Raw genomic sequence first — 23356 nt, 5'->3', positions numbered from 1 at the left:
GGGTAAATGTAGGGGTATGGGTGGGTTGCACTTCGGTGGGTCGGTGTGGACTTGTTGGGCCGAAGGGCCTGTTTCCACGCTGTAATGTAATCTAATGTAATCTAATCTAATCTAAACGTGCAAACTCCACACAGTCAGTCGCCTGAGGCGGGAATTGAACCCGGGTCTCAGGCGCTGTGAGGCAGCAGTGCTAACCACTGTGCCACCGTGCCGCCCACTGATTTACATCACATTATCAGTCAGGAAAATGTAAAACATCAATAGGCCACCACATTCAGGCTGAAGATTACTACTCTAGACAATTCATGTATTTTGTAAATCAACCTGAATGGACAAGTTATGGCACGCTGCCATGGAACATGGGACTTAAACCTCAACCTTCTGGACCACAGTTGGTACACTACCACTGTGCCACAAGAGCCTCTCCAAACTGTTTTGTAAATAACAATATACAGAGACAAAATAAGAGAGCTCCCTATTAGGAAGTTTCTTCATTCTGATACACTCATAGCTCAAAAGAGTTGCTGGATTCTAGTAGCATTCTGTCCTCTTTGACGATGAAGCCATTTATCACTCCTGATTAAGTCAAATATTGAAAGAAAACAAAAAGCACCGAAGTCAACCCATCACTGCCCTCTTGAACAATGTCTCACTCTTACATTCTGTCTCCTCATATCATTCAAACAAATTGTCAACATTGCAGCAATCCAAAAGAGGAAGTAAATTAACCAGTGAGCTTCCTGAGAAGATCCAATGGGTGAATGTGGCTCATTAATGTCATTTACATAAGGCTTGTGGTCCAACATCTGGTGCACCTCACATCTATTCATCCAAACACAGGGATTGTTCCCTGTACCTGCTTATCACATTGCCTCATACGTTTACATCATCCTTTAAATGGATGGAAGAGCTAGTTGTGAAACTCCTTCCATATGGAAAAAAACTACAGTGAATTGATCATATCCATAATAGCAATGTACTATAGTTGCTGGGATCTAGTACTTGTTGATCTTACACTCACATACAATTGTACCGCCGAGTGTGCAATAGTCTTTGGCTGTTCCCAAGTGGAACACTCTGTAGAATTTACTGTGCGAAACAACCTCCTCAGAAAGTCTGAGCATCTGCTCATGTGCAAATATTTGCCTGATGATTGAATTTAAAATATGCCTCCCAGATTTAGCATTGCCTTGTCTGTTTTTTGATTCTTAGATCTCAAAGCATTTAATGCAGCTGAGGGAAGAGTTCATTTGAGGTATGTCAAATGTGCACATGAAAGACATTAACAAGATTAGGCACAGCAGCCGACTGTTCTTCCAGATCTTGCTGATTCTGGATACGCGGTCAAGTGGCTGTTCGACGCGTTCAAGGTGCTACTACAACTTTCTTTGAAAAGCAGGTCCATTAATTAGTTTTGCTAGTTGTTTCTCAAGAGGCAAATAGCATTTGTGATCTCTAGCCATAATGTATTGGCCACACAACATGCATCTGCAGTATGTAGCTCATTTAATGCTTTTTATCCACATCATTAATTTCCACAAGGTATTGTTTCTGGGTGGCTGCTTGCATCAATTTGTATTTGTGCCATGAATTATGCAGTTTAGTGACTGCTGCACAGCACTGGTTTGGTAGCTTATTCTTGTTTAACCAACTTTGGTCATGTTCTAGAAAAATAACAATGAAACACATGTCTCGGAACATACTTTTTAAAATTCATTTATGGGATGTGGGAACTGGGTGTCATTGGCTGGCCAGCATTAGTTGGCCTTGAGAAGGAGGTGGTAAGTTGCTTTCTTGAACCACTAGAAAGGCTGACCCATAGTGCCCTTTGGGGGGGGAGGTGGAAGAAGTTCCAGGCCTTTGACCCAGTGACAGTGAAGGAATGGGTGATATAATTCCGAGTCAGGATGGTGAGCAGCTTGGAGGGAACTTGCAGAATAGTGGTGTTTCCATGTATCTGCTGCCCTTGTCTTTCTAGATGGAAGTGGTCATGGGTTTAGAAAGTGCTGTCTGAGGGTCTTTGGTGAATTTTTCTGATGCTTCTTATTGATGGTACACACTGCTGCTACTCAGTGACACAGTTGGAGGGAGTGTAAGCTTGTAGATATGGTAACAATCAGCAGGCTGTTTGTCCTGGATGCTGTCAAGCTTCTTGAGTGTTGTTGGACCTTCACCCATCCAGACAAGTGTGCCAACACACTCCTAACTTATGCCTTGTAGATGGATGGATATGCTTTAAGGAGTCAGGAAGTAAGTTATTCACCTCAGTTTTCCTAGCCCCCGACTGGCTCTTGTAACCACTGTGTTTATGTAGGGAGTCCAGTTGTGTTTTTGGTCAATGGTAACCCCAAGGATGTTTACAGTGGAAAATTCAGTGATGGTAACACCATTGATTGTAAATGGAGAGTGGTTAAACTGTTTCTTAATGGTGATGGTCATTGCCTGGCATTTGTGTGGCATGAATGTCACTTGCCACTTGTCAGTCCAAGACTGGGTATTGTCCAGATCATGTTGCATTGCCTAAGGAACTCCTGCAGAGGTGTCCTGGAACTGAAATGACTGACCTCCAACAACCACAACCATCTTCCTATATGCCAGCTATGACTCGAACCACAGAGAAATTTCCCTGATCATGTGGGTTCCAGTTTTGCGAGGGCTCCTTGATGTCAAGAACTGTCACTCTCACCTCACTTTAGGAATTCAGGCTCTTTTGTCCACGTTTGAACCAAGGCTGTAATGAGGTTAGGAGTTGAGTGGCCCTGGTAGAACCCAAAATGTGCATCACTGAGCAGGTTATAAGTGAACAGGTGGTGCTTGATGGCACTGTTAATGACATCTTCCATTACTTTATTGATGATCGCGAGTAGACTGATGGGGAGGTAATTGCCGAGTTGGATTTGTTCTGCTTTTTGTGTGCAAAACGTATCTGGACAGTTTTCCATAATGTTGAATAGATGCCAATGTTGTAACTGTATTGGAATAACATGGCTAGGGGAACAGCAAGTTCTGGAGCACAAGTCTTCAGTATTTTACTGGAATGTTGGCAGGGCCCATACCCTTTGCTCTATTCAGTGCCACCAATAGTTTCTTGATATCACTTCGAGTGAATTGAATTGGCTGAAGTTCAGTATCTGTAATGCTGGGGAACACCGGAGTAATTCAATGTGGATTTCAGCAGTTTCCTTATTTCCCCTCCCCCCACCTAATCCCAGATCCAACTTTCCAATTTGGCAATGCCCTCTTGACCTGTCCTACCTATCTGCTCCACCCTCCTCTCTGACCTATCACTTTCATCCCCATCTTCATCTACCTATAGCATTCTCAGCAACCTTTCCCCCAGCCCCACAACCCTCCCATTTATCTCTCAGCCCTCCTGGCCCACAAGGCTCATTCCGGATGAAGAGCTTATGCTCGAAACGTCGATTCTCCTGCACCACATTCTCGACTGAGTCCAGCATGGCCTTCTTCTTACTCTGTGACTCTTGTCACCTGGTTATAGACAACACTACCAATTCGTCAGCCACCCAAATACAGGGAGTATAGTTCCTATATCTACCAATACAGTCTTGGAATAGTTTTGTACATGTCATTGGTATGACCTCTCATTGTTCTAAACTCTGGAGAATACAGACACAATATGTGCAAGCTTTACTCTTAGGATCATCTCACAATTCTTGCAAGTAACTTGGGTAAGACTGGTTACATTTTCTTTATGGCAAGCATATCTTCCCTTGGGTCAGCAGGCCACCATTACACACAATACTGCAGGTGAGTTAACAAACTGCAGCAATGAATCTCAATTCGACACACAATTCCTCCGGAATAAAGGCCATCAAACATTTGACTTCTTAAATTATCCAAAAAGCACCATCACTGACTTCTGAACAAGGGCAACCAAGTCCCTTTAGACATCAATAGTTCATAATCTCTCATCATTTGTATTTCTGTATATCTTGCATTTCTGTTGAATCTACCCATATGGAAACCATCATATTTTCCATATTGGAGGAGAAAGCGAGGACTGCAGATGCTGGAGATTTCTAGGAGAAAGTGAGGACTGCGGATGCTGGAGATGGATATTTTCCATATTGCCTTGCTTTTATCATGGACTTGCACACTCTCATTTTGTTGAATAGCCCTTGTCTGCTCTCTGCACATTTCTTACAACTCACAGCAGGACACGAGCAAGACAAGAAACTAAACAGCTGATGTGCAGGAGCATTCACAGAGGTGTCACTGTGTGGTAACTAGTAGCTGCTGGATTGCTGCTGCATTCCATGGCCACAACCTCTGTAATGATAACCAATCCTCACTGCTACATGTCAGGATGCTCGGAGTTATACTTTTGATGATGTGAGGTAACAAATAATGTCTCTATTATGCCATATCATTCAAGATTGACGGGGTTCCAAAGAAATCTCCTTAAAGACTCCTGACCAATTACTAATATAATCAGAACAGAATAAATGGAAAGAATGTGTAATCAGAGTTATATTTATCAGTGTTATTACCTTATATGGAGACTAAACATTTGTGCCACCCATGTATGGCACATAATATTTATTTATTTATCTCTATCCAAGACAAGGTTACAACTGTGTCCCAACATCTACAGCTGAGGTAACCTGCTGACAGCATGGCCTTTGACTTTGACGATTTTTGCTGGCATCCCTGGTGTTCAAAGGCCTGAAGGATCTCACCTGCTGAGATTCTCTTCCATAGCTGCAGGTGCATCCTCCACAGTTTGACCTGCTGGAGGCGATGGGGTCACTGGCAGAGAGCAGGTAGACTGACAGGTTACCCTGAGAGTGGCCTGGGATGAGCCCTCTGGTGAACTTGACTCACACACAATGGAGCATCCCTAACTCCTTGAGAAGGGGAACCCAGAGCCAGATTGAGGTGCCACATCTTCCTTTTGCTTCATCATTACTGAAGTGCTCCCATGCTTAGAGTGTAGGTCCAAAGTGAATATCCAGCAGCCATGTCATGTTATGTTGGATATGGGTCTCCAAAGCCATTACTAACCCTTCTTTGAGGATAGCCAAGTGCTCATTTCCCAAAGGCATGAAAGTAGAAACAAACTTGGATGGACTCCTCCAGCCTTTCCTTAGCTGGAACTTTCTGCTTGATAGGCAAAAGTGAAGACTGCAGATGCTGGAGATCAGAGTCAAGATTAGAGTGGTGCTGGAAAAGCACAGCAGGTCAGGCAGCATCCGAGGAACAGGAAAATCGACGTTTCGGGCAAAAGCCCTTCATCAGGATTCCTGATAAAGGGCTTTTGCCCGAAACATCCATTTCTGCTTGACAGTCCACTGCCCACCTGTGTACTTTCAAAAGATCCCTAATGATCAAACCCAAACGTCCGTCACGTGCACAGGGCTTAATAGGGGCATGGCCTCCAGTAATCCTCCAAATGTCTGAAACCTCAGCTGACACATCCTCCATCAGCCGTGGACCCCATTTATGATGTACTCACTGGATTGTGACACCAAGCCTCATCTAGAACATGCACCCACAAAGATGAATGCTTCCGTACTGGTGGAGGACACAGTAGAATTCTCAACAATACAGGCAGAGCAGGAGGTAGGCTCTCTCAGTTCCTTTTTACAAATGTTGAAACTCAAAGCCCTCCATTTACACATGCACAGTCCAACTCCTTCCCTGACAATTCCAGTGCCTCCTCCTCGAAGAGAATGAGGATCCTAATCAATAACAAAACAGAAATTGCTGGAAAATCTCAGCAGGACTAGCAGCATTTATGAAAAGAAAGCTGAAATAATGTTTTGAATCCAGGATCATAATGTTCAGCACCCTTTTGCCAGTCTGCAAATACTCGCTCCCATTATGCACATTGGTCTCCTTTAGGCAACCAGAATGATCAATTGTCATCTCACGAGGTGCTTGAGCAATGTATGGACATTCATACCTAAGATAGCACTTCTTTGGTGATTGACTAACAACTACACTGTTGTTAGTCCTGAAATAGGTCCAAATTGACAGCATGAGGTGGCTGGAATACATTCAGTCCACATAATCCATCTGGTACTGAGGCTTGTAGTCAATCCTCCTATCTGCCACACTTGGCAAATTGCAGTTACATTGCTGGTGCCCTGTTGCAATGACTATATGGTATCCATTAACTCTGTGGACCACAGGAAATTGTGCATCTATCTACAACACTGTAACCAAATGTTGGAGTGAACCCCAGAGGTATTAATGTGTGCTGTCATCTCTGTTCATGCGGATATGGTCCAACAGGAGGGCATCCAGCTGCCGAGGGAGGAGGATCTCTCCCATTTCTGTATGGCCTATTGGAGAGTCTGCAATGACGTGTCAGTCAATTGAGAGGACATTCTGTCTGGACTGAAAAACCCCAATGTCGGGGGAGTGAACAGCCCAAAGACTGACATGATGCTTCTAGCTTGCAACAAGCAATTCCCTGTTCAGGTGTCCTTTAACTATGAAGCTAGGACCATGTGGGGAAACAACAGGAGGGTGCCAACTTCCTGCCCACCCCCCATTCGAAGATTTGCCCAATTACTCATGTAAACACATATAATGAGCTGACAATAATGCAGTTGCATCAGAAAACCCAACCCACTCTCAAAGCAGAAGTGTCATTTCCACACCAAAGCCAAACTTGGACTACATGATTTATATTCCACCCAATAAATGCAGGTAACATACAATGCACTTAGTGAATACTGCACATTTAAATATAATACATATTAGATCATACATCAATATTTCCAACTTCATCTGGATCAAAAACCTCAAATGTCTTTTTTTTTTAATGAACTGTACTAATTCACATTTATGACCTGATTATATATTCTCTGAATTTCCTTCATTTGCCTTTACACCTTCATCTGCAAACATGGTTTTTGCCACGTGAGTTCAGAGCAGTCAGAGGAAACCATGAATAAGAGCAATTTGACAGGTGACTAAATAATCATTAACCTGTATCCACGATCATGTATTAAATAAGAAGATGAAATGTAACAAAATAAACAATTCGACCATCAAGTTTGGAGCAACAATTTTTTCAACGGAACATTTAAGAACTGAAATCTCTGAACACATAACTCACAAATTATACAGTGTATGACAATCAAGTAAAATTATTTTATAGCATTGATTTATTCATTGCATACTTCTGTAAATTGACTATATGCCTCTTAGTATGTTTCATTCAAATATTTCACAGTCATAACTCTACTTAACTATCAAAGTAATCCTTTCATAATCCTTTGTGCATCAGAAATTCTTTTCTCTCCCTGGTTGTGTTCTGAAAATCATTTTCATAGTTCTCTGTTAGCCTCCAAAAAAGTGATGGACAGTAAGAAATAATTTGTCATGATCTGGTTGGTCAAAATGTAACCCAAGGTAACAAATCAATGAGAAGTTCTGTTGAGCTTTTTTAAGACATCGCAGCTGGATTCACAGGAGCATCACGATTTAAGTGACAATAAACCTACTCCTACAATTGTGAAAAATCGAATACAAGAGCATGTACAAGTTCACATTCATCAATATAGGATTAAGAAAAGGAAAATGAGAAGGATGCTATAATGGAAATTCTCAATCCAATTCTACAAATCTATATTCCATAAAAAGAAGAAGACATCAATATTTTTTGTGTAACTGTTAGAGATGCAGCAAACACTGATTAGGGCTGTTTAATGTTTTGCATTCAGCACATCCAATACTGACCTTGTTACATTTGCTGAGATCAATAACTCCACACAACCTGTTGCTGGATGCAAACAGCTCCTCAAGGCAGGGCAACATATTCACGGCCTAGATAAAAATATAATGTAGTTAATACCCCTCAATGAAATTCCACTTTTACAGCATGGTAGTTTATGTTAGTGAAGTTACATTAACTCTTGTTCCTATTCTGGCTCAGTCCAAATCAAACCAGAAATTTCTAATCCTGCGTGCAGACAGTTGAATTTACCTTTTTATATTTTCCCATTACACTTTCCCACATACAATTTTTCACATTACATTTATCTGAAAGAAGTTGTCAAGCTGATAATGTCAGCACTGAACAGTCCTTTCCTCTATTGCAGGAATCTTGGTAAGGAAGAGAGAGTGATAAACATGTTGGTGTAGATTCACACCACAAGGTGTGTGGCAAACATGTGAACAGAGCTGCTAAAAAAGGGTGAAGATGCAGTCTAGGATTTATTAAGGAAGGCAAGAAGTCAGATACAGATAACAGGATAAAGTAGGGTTTATTTTAATAAAAGTCAATTACTGTCAAGAGAGAATATTCAAGCTTGGTGACTAATCAGGTGTGGGGTTGAAAATTCAGTTCAAGTCCAAGTAAGATGCCAAGTCAGCATATCATTGGATTTAGCCAAGGGGCAAACCCGTTGCTAATAAACTCCAGCTAAGTCTCTCAAGAGCAGTCAGTGTACTGAACTAATTATTAAAAGCAAATTATACCAATGAAATACTCTTTTGCACTATTTTCCCAGACCTCTGTAACTTACAGTGATGTCAGTTAACTGGTTATGACTGATATCCAAAGATGCCAATTGGGATAGTCCTGAAAGTTCTCGGGATTCCATACAGATCAAGCGGTTGCTGTCCAGTCTCAGTCGCTGTAATTTCCGGAGTTTGAGGAGACCTTTCCCTAAGCATAATAAAAAAAAGGTTAAAACTACCATTTCACATTTGCTGCCAAGCTGCAGTCAATCATGGCTTTAATGTAACTGGTACATCTGTACCCATAAAAATGGTCAAGTCTCACTCAATAGTTGCCTGGTGTGGTACTAAGCCAGACTACCAACAGGCTGCAAGCTTCAAAACAAACACAATTAAGGCAGCCTGCTGGCATTCTTGCTTCTTGGGCTCACACAAAAATAATGGTCACTTGGTTCAGGGTTTCCCATGCACCTCACCTTCAGAAGAGGACGGCAGTAAACATAAATTTTCTGGACTGGAGGTTTACATACAAAGTTCCAAAAGCAGCAAAATGCAGAGCAGAACTTCTGTGTTCCCTCTTTATAAGAGCAGACCCGGTAATATTATTCTACGATACTTCTGAAATAAATGGCTTTGAAAATTAATAAATCTTGCATAAAATCAGAGGCACTGTTATAACTTCCATAATCAGTGCGTACTGCAAAGTTTCTAGCCGGCACAAATAACATGGTTTATATCAATCAGTTCTTTCCTGTTTAAAATTAAATTGTAACATCTTTGTTATCCCTCTTCACAAGGAGACACATATTTTTAATCTCTGCTAATGATGTTAAAGAGACCCAGTATCACTATTGTAGATCGATTTAAAACGGACAACACTGTTATGTGTTATAGATTTTTTAATGAAGTAAGACCATCCTTCCATTGTTTTCTTTCATCCATTGTCTATAATGAGTGGGAAATCAATAATGTACATTATGCATGCCCTGGGTAGAGGCATCTTTGTAACTATTCCCTCAAAGAAACAGGCCTAATGCCAAATATAGGGATTCACATGCTTCTTTTGTTTTCCTACACCAAAAGAAAGATGGGTAAACTGAAACCACCTAGCAGTCTATTCAGAATAAGCACTGCACTGCTCCTTTTCACCGCTTAAGAGTAAATGAGATAGACTTTTTGAAAAGCAATACATTTAACATTAAAATGCCATTTTCTGCAGGGACAACAGGATTTCACCTCCCACTTCATTTGTGAATATGCTGCATCTATTTAACCCACTGTTATGCGTTAAGTGACTATACCATATATAAGCATGTGCAGTATCATATTCCATAGACTTTTTCCTCTCAGAATTATAATTACTATTTAATGGATTTCAGTTGAGTATTCAATGATATAATAGCCTGGCATTTCCACTTAGTTTCACTGATGTTTTTGATACAATTCATGAGCATTTGATTAAACTGTCAGAAAAAGTCAAGGTAAATTGAGTTTTAGGTTAGTTTAAATCAATCTGAGACTGGTACAATTGAGAACAGAAGAGAGTCAAACTGTCAGGGCAGTCAGGGACAAGGTAGGACTAATAAATTAAATTGCATTTATTTCAATGCAAGGGGCCTAATGGGGAAGGCAGATAAACTCAGGTCATGGTTAGGAACATTGGACTGGGATATCATAGCAGTTACAGAAACATGGCTCAGGGACGGACAGGACTGGCAGCTTAATGTTCCAGGATACAAATGCTACAGGAAGGACCGAAAGGGAGGCAAGACAGGAGGGGGAGTGGCGTTTTTGATAAGGGATAGCATTACAGCTGTGCTGAGGGAGGATATTCCTGGGAATACATCCAGGGAAGTTATTTGGGTGGAACTGAGAAATAAGAAAGGGATGATCACCTTATTGGGATTGTATTATAGACCCCCTAATAGTCAGAGGGAAATTGAGAAACAAACTTGTAAGATCTCAGCTATCTGTAAGAATAATAGATTGGTTATGGTAGGGGATTTTAACTTTCCAAACATAGACTGGGACTGCCCTAGTGTTAAGGGTTTAGATGGAGAGGAATTTGTTAAGTGTGGACAAGAAAATCTTCTGATTCAGTATGTGGATGTACCTACTAGAGAAGGTGCAAAACTTGACCTACTCGTGGGAAATAAGGCAGGGCAGGTGACTGAAGTGTCAGTAGGGGAGCACTTTGGGGCTGGCGACCATTATTCTATTAGATTTAAAATAGTGATGGAAAAGGATAGACCAGATCTAAAAGTTGAAAGAAAGGCTAATTTTGACAGTATTAGGCAAGAACTTTCAAAAGCTGATTGGGGGCAGATGTTCATAGATAAAGGGATGGCTAGAAAATGGGAAGCCTTTAGGAATGAGATAACAAGAATCCAGAGAAAGTATATTCCTGTTAGGGTAAAAGGAAAGGCTATAAGGTATAGGGAATGGATGGATGACTAAAGAAATCAAGGGTTTGGTTAAAAAGTAGAAGGAAGCATATGCCAGGTATAGACAGGATAGATCGAGTGAATCCTAAGAAGAGTATAAAGGCAGTAGGAGTATATTTAAAAGGGAAATCAGGAGGGCAAAAAGGGGATATGAGATAGCTTTGGCAAATAAAATTAAGGAGAATCCAAAGGGTTTTTACAAATATGTTAAGGATAAAAGGGTAACTAGGCAGAGAATAGGGCGCCTCAAAGATCAGTAAGGCGGCCTTTGTGTGGAGAAAATGGGGGAGATACTAAACGAGTATTTTGCATCAGTATTTACTGTGGAAAAGGATATGGAAGATATAGGATGTATGGAAATAGATGGTGACACCTTGCAAAATGCCTATATTACAGAGGAGGAGGTGCTGGATGTCTAAAGGTGAATAAATCCCCAGGACCTGATCAGGTGTACCCGAGAACTCTGTGGGAAGCTAGAGAAGTGATTGCAGGGCCTCTTGCTGAGATATTTGTACCATTGATAGTCACAGGTGAGGTGCCGGAAGACTGGAGATTGGCTAACGTGGTGCCACTGTTTGAGAAGTGTGATAAGGACAAGCCAGGGATCTATAGACCAGTGATTCTGTTCGCCGAACTGGGAATTTGTGTTGCAGACGTTTCGTCCCCTGTCTAGGTGACATCCTCAGTGCTTGGGAGCCTCCTGTGAAGCGCTTCTGTGATGTTTCCTCCGGCATTTATAGTGATTTGTATCTGCCGCTTCCGGTTGTCAGTTCCACTGTCCGCTGCAGTGGCCGGTATATTGGGTCCAGGTCGATGTGCTTATTGATTGAATCTGTGGATGAGTGCCATGCCTCTAGGAATTCCCTGGCTGTTCTCTGTTTGGCTTGTCTTTTAATAGTAGTGTTGTCCCAGTCGAACTCATGTTGCTTGTCATCTCAGTGTGTGGCTACTAAGGATAGCTGGTCGTGTTGTTTCGTGGCTAGTTGGTGTTCATGGATGCGGATCGTTAGCCGTCTTCCTGTTTGTCCTATGTAGTGTTTTGTGCAGTCCTTGCATGGGATTTTGTACACTACATTGGTTTTGCTCATGCTGGGTATCGGGTCCTTCGTCCTGGTGAGTTGTTGTCTGAGAATGGCTGTTGATTTGTGTGCTGTTATGAGTCCTAGTGGTTGCAGTAGTCTGGCTGTCAGTTCGGAAATGCTCTTGATGTATGGTAGTGTGGCTAGTCCTTTGGGTTGTGGCATGTCCTTGTGCCTTTGTCTTTCCCTTAGGCATCTGTTGATGAAATTGCGCGGGTATCCGTTTTTGGCGAATACATTGTATAGGTGTTCTTCTTCCTCTTTTTGCAGTTCTGGTGTACTGCAGTGTGTTGTGGCCCTTTTGAATAGTGTCTTGATGCAACTTCTTTTGTGTGTGTTGGGGGTGGTTGCTTTCGTAGTTCAGGATTTGGTCTGTGTATGTGGCTTTCCTGTATACCTTTGTGGTGATTTCTCCGTTCGGTGTTCTCTGTACCATCACGTCTAGGAATGGGAGTTGGTTGTCCTTTTCTTCCTCTCTCGTGAATTGGATTCCTGTGAGTGTGGCGTTGATGATCCGGTGTGTGTTCTCTGTTTCTGTGTTTTTAATGATTACAAAGGTGTCATCCACATATCTGACCAGAGTTTGGGTTGAATTTGCGGTAAGACTGTTTGTTCGAATCTTTGCATTACCGCTTCTGCTATGAGTCCAGAGATGGGTGAGCCCATGGGTGTGCCGTTGATTTGTTCATATATTTGGTTGTTGAATGTGAAGTGTGTTGTGAGGCACAGGTCCAGTAGTTTGAGTATGCAGTCTTTGTTAATAGGTTCCCCATCTTGTTGTCTGTTCTGTATGTCCAACAGGTTGGCTATTGTTTCTCTGGCTAGGGTTTTGTCGATTGAGGTGAACAGTGCTGTTACATCGAACGAGACCATGGTTTCTTCCTTGTCTATGTGTATATTTCTGATGATGTCCAAGAATTCCTGTGTTGATTGTATAGAGTGTCTGGATCCGCTGATCAGGTGTTTCTGTTTCTGCTGTAGTTCTTTAGCCAGTTTGTGTGATGGTGTCCCTGGTAGTGATACTATGGGTCTGAATGGGATGTTTGGTTTGTGCACTTTAGGTAGTCCATAGAATCTGGGGGTGTTGTTGCTTTCAGGTTTCATTCTTTGTAGGTCAAAGCATCACAGAAGCGCTTCACAGGAGGCTCCCAAGCACTGAGGATGTCACCTAGACAGGGGACGAAACGTCTGCAACACAAATTCCCAGCTCGGCGAACAGAACCACAACAACGAGCACCCGAGCTACAAATCTTCTCACAAACTTATAGACCAGTGAGCCTGACGTTGGTGGTCGGCAAGTTGTTGGAGGGAATCCAGAGGGACAGGAAGTACATTCCTTTGAAAAGGCAAGGACTGATTAGGGATAGTCAGCATGGCTTTGTGCGTGGGAAGTCATGTCTCACAAACTTGATTGAGTTTTTTGAAGAAGTAACAAAGAGGATTGATGAGGACAGAGCGGTAGCTTTGATCTATATGGAATTCAGTAAGGCATTCGACAAGATTCCCCATGGGAGACTGGTTATCAAGATTAGATCTCATGGAATACAGGGAGAACTAGCCATTTGGATACAGAACTGGCTCAAAGGTAGAAGACAGAGGGTGGTGTTGGAGGGTAATTTTTCAGACTGGAGGCCTATGACCAGTGGAGTGTCACAAGGATCGGTGCTGGGTCCTCTACTTTTTGTCATTTACATAAATGATTTGCATGTGAGCATAAGAGGTACAAGTGGAGTCGCAGGTAGATAGGAAAGTGAAGAAGGCGTTTGGTATGCTTTCATTTATTGGTCAGAGTATTGAGTACAGGAGTTGGAAGGTCATGTTGCGGCTGTACAGGACCTTGGTTAGGTTGAAATATTGCGTACAATTCTGGTCTCCTTCCTATCGGGAAGATGTTGTGAAACTTGAAAGGGTTCAGAAAAGATTTACAAGGATGTTGCCAGGATTGGAGGATTTGAGCTATAGGGAGAGGCTGAACAGGCTGAGGCTATTTTCCCTGGAGCATTGGAGGTTGGGGGGTGACCTTAAAGAGGTTTACAAAATTATGAGGGGCATGGATAGGATAAATAAGCAAAGTCTTTTCCCTGGGATCAGAGAGTCTAGAACTAGAGGGCATAGGTTTAGAGTGAGTGGAAAGGGACCTAAGGGGCAACTTTTTCACACAGAGGGTGGTACGTGTATGGAATGAGCTGCCAGAGGAAGTGGTGGAGGCTGGTACAATTGCAACATTTAAAAGGCAGTTGGATGGGTATATGAATAGGAAGGGTTTGAAGGGATATGGGCCGTGTGCTGGCAGATGGGACCAGATTAAGTTGGGATACCTGGTTGGCATGGATGAGTTGGACCGAAGGGTCTATTTCCATGCTGTACATCTCTATGACTCTATTGGGTTTAGATTATCCTGTGCAAGCTGTATCCACCCATAACTCTATTTGAATTAATCACTATAGCGAGTTTCTAGGAGGCTCTACAAATTGAATTTCTTCTGGATACAAGTTCACTTACGAGATTGTAGCTAATAATGTAAACTCAATTTAAAAGTTGTACCAATCCTGTCTTGGCCTCTCCCTTCTAACCCTGAAAATCCATGGCAAGTCTCACTTACTTAAACTTGTGATATTATTGAACTGCAACTGGAGAACTTGAAGTTCTTGCAATCTATAAATAAAAGATGAAGTAACAAAAAACAGTCATAATTATAAATGGATATGCTAAAATCAGATTTTCAAGGTAAATCACAGAAATAATTATTCTCTTATCGCCATACATTCCTAGGCTACTCTTTGATCTACATTCATCCAGTACAGCAGTAAGAGGTGCCAACACATACTATAGCTTTTCAGTACAAGTACAATACAACTTTGTGCAATGTAATTTGCCAGAGTTAGCTACTAAAACGGGGAATAGATCATAGCAATGGTATATCCTATACACTCCACGATCCCAATATACTAATCTGCATCACGTTCTTCGTTCCCAAATCCAAATTTTATTAAAAAATCAAGCCTTATTGCATTACTCTCCAAAAAATGTAAAATTTCAAGGCTGGAACACCTCATCTCCTTGTCATTTCCTTGTTCAACCTTCATAGTTTAAAAATACAAGCTTAGCTTGACTTAATCAGCTTCCCAGTCAGTACGTGCTAGAAACATCTACACATAAAGTATGTTATTTATACCAGGTAGATTACTATCCCAGAGATTCTTTGATTGTGATGCAATTTATAGCCAATTGGCTCCTGCTTACAAATTTGTTTACAAATTTACATGAATCAGATATATTTGATTTTGAAACAGGTATCATTAAAGCATAGTTTTTTTAATTCTTGAAAGACTATTTTTCAAAACATCACACGCAAGCAAAGAAATCAAACTAATTAATTAGATTCCAAACAATTATAATATCTATCTTGCAATAAGTTAATCTTCATCAAAACTTACCTGTCCAGATTCTTAATTTTCCTGATATTATTACCATATAATTTAAGCTCTGTAATTTCATTATGGTTGTCCAAATACTCAATTTCTTCTATAGAATTACAGGACAGGTCCAAAGTTTTCATTCCAGGCAACTGTAATGAAATAAATTGCAGATGTTCTGAATGTCCTCCATTCTTTGGATAGCATTAAAACATTATTAATAACATTAAATGTTGCTTTATCTGAACCCGGTTTGAGAAAATTGAATGAGATTTTGCAACTTTTGCTGATGCACAATAACAATAATGTTTGCCAAAATGAATGGGGAATTTCAGAAAATACTAGGTTTACTGCTGCATAAAGGGGTGTCAAGAACTTAAATTATTTACAATTGCTTGTCATAAACCAAAATTGAGAATACTGGAGCAAATTTCGTTTTGGTCCCTGCTCCAAACTTGGGTTTCCCGAGCCAATAGACTCCATCCTGGTTTTGATCACATTCTGAGACTAAACCAGTCTGTTTGCAACATTGGTGTCATTCTTGACCCAGAGATGAGCTTCTGACCAAATATTTGCACAATCACGAAAACTACCTACTTTCAGCTCTGTAACATTGCCCAATTTCATCTCTGTCTCAGGGTATCTGCTGCTGAAATTCTCATACATGCCTTTTTTTTAAAAAAACACCTTTAGATCCACAATGGTTCCAATCATGCAACATCTTGACTTTAAATTTAGCATCCTTACTTACAAACCTCACTGTGACCTCAGGCATCCTTATCTCTGTATTCTCTCCTAGTTCCTCAAACTTAATTTCTCCGATTCTGACCTCTCATGCATTCCTGACCATCTGAGACAAAAAAACATACCTCCATCCTAAATGGGAGATCCTTCTTTTCAGGTTGCGTTCCCTAGTTCTGGTCTTTCCCATAAGGGGGAAACATCCTTTCAACATCTACTTTGTTAAGTCTCTTTAGGATCCTGCATCTTAAATGTTCCAAACTTGTGACTGAACAGCATTGGATTATTTCTTCACACAGTAAGCTGTGAGAATTTGAGAAACACAGCAGCATATCCCTCATGTTTAAAATTTGGTAAGCTAAATGTTATTACTACAGCACAGTAATGCTAAAATGGGCTTCTGTAGTACATAAACAGCTGACTTGCATATTAAATGAAGAGTGGTGCAAGGTTTTTGTAGTATGCCACGATGCATAATGTAACAGTATATGCTAACGAGGATTGTACCACCCTTTTAGTGGTTTGCTTTACATCAAAACATTCCTTTTCTGATTCTCAGTGAGAAAATGTGAAAGTGCTCAATTTTACCATTTCTATTTCACTGCAGTTTAGCATATTCAGCTCTTCATTTTCATTTTAAATTCAGGGAGGGGTGGTCAAAAATGCTAAACATAGAGAAAATCATTTATTTATAAACTTTGATGTAGATTGTGTTCACATGACGGGATTGCTTTCTCTGACAAGTTTAAAAAGGTCTGAATTCGAGAAATTATATTGTCTCAAGACAACCTCCCTTCTCCTCCTCCATCACAAGCCAACCCCATGCCTTCACTCCACTTCACCAACGAACAAGAATGATATAAACTTATGCACAGCAGGCCATTCAGCCCAGCTGGATTTTGGGGACTCTAAGAGAGTAAATTTTTCATGGAGAATAACCCACTAAATGGATTATCATGAACGGAGAAAAGTAATCCAATGGTTCACAAAATGAATTGTGCCCAGTGATTAAATGATGGGCCTTTGATTAATTGTCTTGGAAAACGATTGCCCTAAGAGTAATGAAAATCATCAAAAGCCAGAAGCACCACACTTATTTCATGACTTTTCAAATAGATTTTATGATCTGGAAAGTATAGTAATGGAATAGTAAATGCTTACCTTTTCAAACTTCTGTAGCTTTTTAATTCCTTTTCCATGTAGGTCTAATGTGTTGCCATTCCTACATCCATCCAATTTTTCTGTCGAAAACTTATAAAATAATTAAGAGCTAATTAATGGAATATCAGTGTTCCTATTTGGGAGAAAATGTGGACATAATGGGTTAACCACTGGCCTTTCATTTAGGATGAGAATTTAATTCAGACTAATTAAAGGCATCCACCCTGTGTTCACAATAAAGATGGCAAGTCAAACGTGCTTAGAGAATTACAACATTTGTGTATTACAAAGTATGAGTGTGCCTTCCTTGGCAATTTCACTCAGAGAAGCAGATGCCCTTTGCATTGTTGATAAGGACTTCCCAAGGGATAAACGCTATTAGAATGCATTAGTTGGAGGGTAAGAGTAAAACAGCCATAATTATGTAAGGATTAGGTATAATTGTGTGTAAGAGACATAGAGAAAAAGAGATAACATATTAAGATACTATTAACATCAAATTTTCATTTATTTCACTCTTATTGACTTACTTGAATGGTATGCTGCAGTATACTAACAAAAACATATTTTCTGATTATTCCAACAACAATGATACTGTTCTATTTTAAGGTCTTTCAGAAGTTAGGAATAATGAGGATTTCAGTTGCACCAAATTGCCCCAAGAGAGTACAACAACTAATTTGGGCTTTTAAGAGTATTGGGTGTGGGAGCCAATGGGTGGAGTTAGGGTTAGAATCATAGAGTCACACAGCACAGAAACACACCCTACCTCTTCTAAAATAATCATTGATATTGAATTCCATTTCTTGAAGTAATGCTTCCAGCATTGTTTGGAGCTCTCTCTTTTACTTTTAGCAACTGGGTTTGCATTCAGCCTAGACTAATCAAATGAAAGTATACCCAGTATTCTAATTGTAAGGCTCCAACATGAAATATGCTCAGGAAGTGTCAAGTTGTGTCTTGGGCACATGTCCACAGCACAAAACCACCTATGATTTGGTGAATGTTGATATCTTCAATCAGGGACTTGTGTGGAAAATGAATGTTTCAATTTTTGAATGTTTAATCTGTGTGGTGTTTCCCTATAATGATCTTCCCTATAATGAGATGAGGATGACAGATTTTTGGGAAGTTATGAAAGAAACTGAAACCAACAATTCTTCCCCACCCATTTCACAGAGTGAAATTTGTTACCAAGTTGAAATTTGAAAAACCTGCTGGAGCATGTTCAGACTTCATTAGTTAACTTTCAAAGAAAGCCATGGCAGTTTTCCCACGTACTGGAGGAAAATAACATCAACAAAGGTATGAATGAGCTCATCTAAAGGTTTACAGTTAATTCAACAAAGGAATAGTTCAACTCTTTGAATTTTTCTCAAACGCTGAACTAACTCATCCCATGTTCCTGGCTTTAGGAGGCAGCTCCCAAGAATTTTCTTTTCTCTTAAGCAGCAGTCCCTCTTAGTTCAGCACGATTTGCTTCATTCTCAGGTGAGTGAAGAGTCCAATACATGAGCTACAGTCTCTGTCACAGGTGGGCAGATAGTGGTTAGGGTCTGGGAATTTGGATTGATGGGATGCCACGCACTCCTTTCTTTGACAATGCTGTAGTCAAGCAATGAGGCTTAATTGTACCAATCCTTCCCAGATGCTTTCACTCCACTTGGAGAAGTCCTGGAACAGTTTCCCATGTGTTGATGGAAATGTTTCACATTTTTAAGAAAGCTTTCAGGGTGTTTCCTCTCTCACCTGGAGCTTGAAGTGTTTCCTCTCTCACCTGGAGCTTGCTAGCCAAAGTTTCAAGTACAGCGTTGGTTTCAGAAGTGTAGTGTCTGGCATGAAGATGATGTGGGGTGCTGAGCGGAGTTAATTAATGCTTCGAGGCTGCGGATATTGACCTAAGTGATAACACCTATGCCATAGGTTTGAAGGATCTTGTGGGGAGTTTAGTGATGCCTGCCATGACAATACTTTGGCTTTAAGAGGTGTACTTTGTCCAGTTCTTTTTTAAATGAAGAAAGGTTGAGACAGAGGTGCAAAGCCAATAAAAGTAAACAACTTGTGAGTCCTTGGGGTGTTTTTAAAAATGTGGAACAGTAGAAGCAGCCTGAATGGGTGAGGTCTAGCTCCCACTGGATGTGGAAGCTCTTATTCTTCTCTCTGTTACAGCTAAATGCTGGGGCTCTCTTCCTGCTGCTAGAATTGCATGTGACAACCTATTTTTGTGAATTTGCCTTTGCCAAGGGTATATTTATGAGATGTTACAATTGTGGAAAAATTAGAAGTTACTATTTTTTCTTTTGTTAAGCAATTATTTTGTTTTTATTTTATCTATTTTAACTGTAGCATAAAAATCATGTGTGTTTTGTTTAAAGCCAAGTAGTCTCACCAATTCAATCGCATTTGGAATGCAATGTCTTACACTGACCTTCAAAATAAGATAAAGATAGGTCTAAGCTATCTTCTTAATATATTCTGAGAGGGTTTGGTCTGGTCCATAACACTGCTTATGTAGTCTACATCTCTCAGCCATATAGTAGGGTGGGTATCATTACTACTCTCTAGACCATGAGCTTGATACAATGATTGATATTCAGGTCCTCAAAAACTCTCTTCCTCAGGCATCTAAAGCTGTAGTGACATTCTCAAGGAAGTTTTGAATTAACAAATGGTTCACATCGTCCAAGGCCACATCATGGATTTTGATACCTACAGTTGGGGGCCAAAATGCACTGCATTTGGAAAATGTTCTTTGCCTAGAAAAGTAACGTGTAAGTGTTTGGCCCATCATCTCATATGTTTCATTGAAGATGTTGACAATGGCTTGGAGCTCAACCTTCAAGAATGCAGAGATGTAAGCATTATCTGCATATTGTAGTTCTGGCTTGCTGGAGATCGAGGGTGAACAGGTTCCTATTTGCCTGTAGATTGGCTCCACTCAAGCAAGGTACTTGCTAAGGGTGAGTTGGAGCATTGCAGCAAGGACGATTGAGAAGTACCTTGGGGAAATGATACTTTCTTGTTTGACCATAGTCCTGAAAGCGAAGGAAGGAGACAAATTTTTGAAGGCAGCCGAAACAAAGGAGGACACTCCATAATCCCTCACAGTTCATGGTGTTGAAGGTCTTTGTGAGGTCAAAGGCAGCCACAAAGGATGATGCTTGTTCCTGCATTTCTCTTTCAGTTGTCGAGCGGTAAAGATCATATCTGAAGTGTCCATTAGAGGGTCAAATCTGTATTGTAACTCTGGAAGGAGATCAGAGGGTGAAGGTGACAGAAGAGGATTCTTGCAATAACTTTCTTGGTGACTGACAGCAGGGAAATTACGATGATGTTACCATAGTCAGACTTGTTACCTTTCCTGAAGATGGTCATGATTATAGTGTCTGAGATCTCCTGACAGGCTCTGTTCCTTCCAGATATTGAAAATTAGATTATAAATTCATGCTCATAATGTCTCTCTGCTTTATTATAATGCTGGGGATGGATTCCATCTGCTCCTGATGCCTCGTTGTCTTTTAAGTGGAAAGACCTTTCCTACCTTGTACAAGGGTTGTGCTGAGATGGCAGCAAGTAGCATTCTGTGGAGTAAAGTCAAGGGCACTCACAGTGAACACACAATTTATCAAAATGCACCTTTTAGCAAGCACAGACTGCCTCCCTGTTCTTAATGTGCACCTCTCTGTGCTTAGCCAGCAGTCGGAATTGGGAATGGACTGTAGGTGGTCTTGACTGTGCTAAAGAAACCACCCACACTGTGGATGTTGACTAACTGCTGAATCTCATGTGTTTTCTCTACCCACTATCTGTTCTTTAGTTTATGGGATGTCGTTGGCACGTCAGCCTTTAGCCATCTGTAAACATATTTGCCAATTCTCAAGTTGGGTTTCTGCTCAGATTCAGAAATGCCTTAACAATTGCTGGACATCGTGTTCACTCTCATTGAGCCAGTCTTGGTTTTCTGACTGACTCACTGACCGTGCTTTGCAGGTGTTGATTGTGCAGGATTTGAACATTCAGTGTCTCCTGGTCACCAGGAGTCGTCAGGTTAGCAGTGAGACACTGGCTGAATCAGGTTCATTTATTAGTGTCTTTGTGTCCTCAGCACTGAATTTCCAGGGAAATGTTTCTGTTGTCATTGATGCTTTGGGGGAGTATTGATAGTGTAGACAAAATAAATTAGGTGGTGGTTGTGCAACAGTCATGGCATGAATAAAAATTACACATGTCCTTGCTGTCACTCGCTTGATGATGATGTAGTCAGGCGGGTGCCACTGCTTGGAGCGAGGGTGACGGCTTGTGGCCTCGTACTTGTCTTTCAGATGGAACAAGGTATAAGTTAGGTAATTTGTCTGCATCAGGCTACCAGTGCTGTTGGATTTCACTACCCACTCCCTTATAAATACATCTCTCCAGAGATCTGTGCCAGTTTCCAACTCTGGCGAAGTTGTCAAGGAGGCTCAGCCTGTCGCACATTGCGACTTGAGCCATGGACTGTTCGAGGTTGACTTAAAGTTTTTCTTTGGATTTGTCTGTAGCATTTAGTATTGCAAAATGCACACGGGGGATAACTGGTTCTGACCGAGGGAGAACCGAGGGGTAATGAGGCGTTCACCTATCCGATAAGGGGTGTCCCAGAGATTGTCAACTAGTTTGTTTTTAAGTAGCAAACCCAATCCCATTGAGGCAGCATTCTTTTTCAGTTTTACCTTTGCAGAAGGTGTGCCCAGCACCTTGTTCATGAACTAGCCTTCCCCTGCCCACTAGGTCTCACTTCGGTGGTAACATCAATGTCAAAATATCTGAGCTCCTGGTCAATGACAGTAGTGTGCAGTTCTGATCTGTCACAACTGAAACCCAACTGCCCAAAATCTACTGAGGACTTCTCAACTAATAGCAGATGCCTACTTTAACCAGGTTAGCAATGCTCTAATGACAAGAACTTTATAAAAGAAGCAAACTGAAAACAACAATTATACTTGTCAGCATTTGGATATTTTGCCTCATGGGAAACTGAAAACCTGAAGGTGTGGTTATTTTCCGAAGTCATTACAGGTAAAATGAAATCTAGAAATCATGTAATTATTTTAAATATAACGATCCGATAAATACTACACAGGCAAACACCAAACAATGTTTAGAACTTGAATTCTTTTTTATTCTTTAAGCTTCAAATCTTGAAAGCTAATTCTACAACAAAGAATCAGATTGTTAAAATTCACTGCTCTATTCAATGTTATACTTTCCAGATCAGACTAACAGCCTCAATCATTAGTTTACCAGTGAAGTTATTGCTGGTGGGCTTCAACTGGCTAAGCTTCTGCCACTGAGGCTAATGAAATCCAACAATAAAACTTTACTAAGCAGAAAATAGCTAGATTTGGAACATGCTGACATGACCATTCACCTGTACATTACACAATTATAATCTTAAATCTATCAGTTTTTTTGTTCTTCTCTTCAATTGAAATGATTCCATTCAAAACATTGCTCAAGTTATAGGCTATCCTTTCTCTTTTATAACGTAATTGTCTAGATAAGAACTTTGAAAACACATGCGACAAATTCAAATATTATTTTAATCACACTAACCAGGTCATCTGAAGAATCCTTGTTATTTGCTGCGATATCTTTAACAACAGCATAAGGCTTTGCTTTGGAACAGATTGATTTTGCGACCTGAATACTATGTTGTTTTTTCAAAGTGGTCTGACACCTGGGGAATGTATAGATAACAAGAATCTATGCTATAATGTAATCAGCAATCCAAATATATTTTATTTCTCTATCTCAGTCTCCTAATCATCCAAATGCCCTTTTGAGGACAGTGAGGAAAAAGTGAGGACTGCAGATGCTGGAGATCAGAGCTGAAAATGTGTTGCTGGAAAAGCGCAGCAGGTCAGGCAGCATCAAAGGAACAGGAGAATCGATGTTTCGGGCATGAGCCCTTCTTCAGGAATGAGAAAAAAGTGTGTCCAGCAGGCTAAGATAAAAGGGAGGGAGGAGGGACTTGGGGGAGGGGCGTTGGAAATGCGATAGGTGGAAGGAGGTTAAGGTGAGGGTGATAGGCCGGAGTGGC

At 40.8% G+C, this 23356-nt stretch overlaps 1 protein-coding gene across 4 annotated transcripts in view; it reads right to left on the bottom strand.

Annotated features, from left to right (window-relative positions):
* LOC122562015 (protein phosphatase 1 regulatory subunit 7-like) overlaps positions 1-23356 on the bottom strand; it is a 71032-nt gene that overhangs the window by 41085 nt on the left and 6591 nt on the right. For 2 of the 4 annotated variants that reach the window (XM_043714410.1, XM_043714414.1), the window contains exons 2-7: positions 22870-22993; positions 17278-17367; positions 15397-15527; positions 14562-14614; positions 8502-8644; positions 7714-7800 (exon numbers count right to left, since the gene is read on the bottom strand). In XM_043714410.1, coding sequence (XP_043570345.1) covers positions 7714-7800; positions 8502-8644; positions 14562-14614; positions 15397-15527; positions 17278-17367; positions 22870-22993 — 628 coding nt within the window. The remainder of the gene's footprint in view (positions 1-7713; positions 7801-8501; positions 8645-14561; positions 14615-15396; positions 15528-17277; positions 17368-22869; positions 22994-23356) is intronic. The other 2 variants (XM_043714411.1, XM_043714412.1) reach the window with 2 other exon arrangements.

This window comes from Chiloscyllium plagiosum, chromosome 24 (assembly GCF_004010195.1).
Source record: "Chiloscyllium plagiosum isolate BGI_BamShark_2017 chromosome 24, ASM401019v2, whole genome shotgun sequence".
Classification (NCBI taxonomy): domain Eukaryota; kingdom Metazoa; phylum Chordata; class Chondrichthyes; order Orectolobiformes; family Hemiscylliidae; genus Chiloscyllium; species Chiloscyllium plagiosum.
This window is presented reverse-complemented; position numbering and strand designations above follow the sequence as displayed.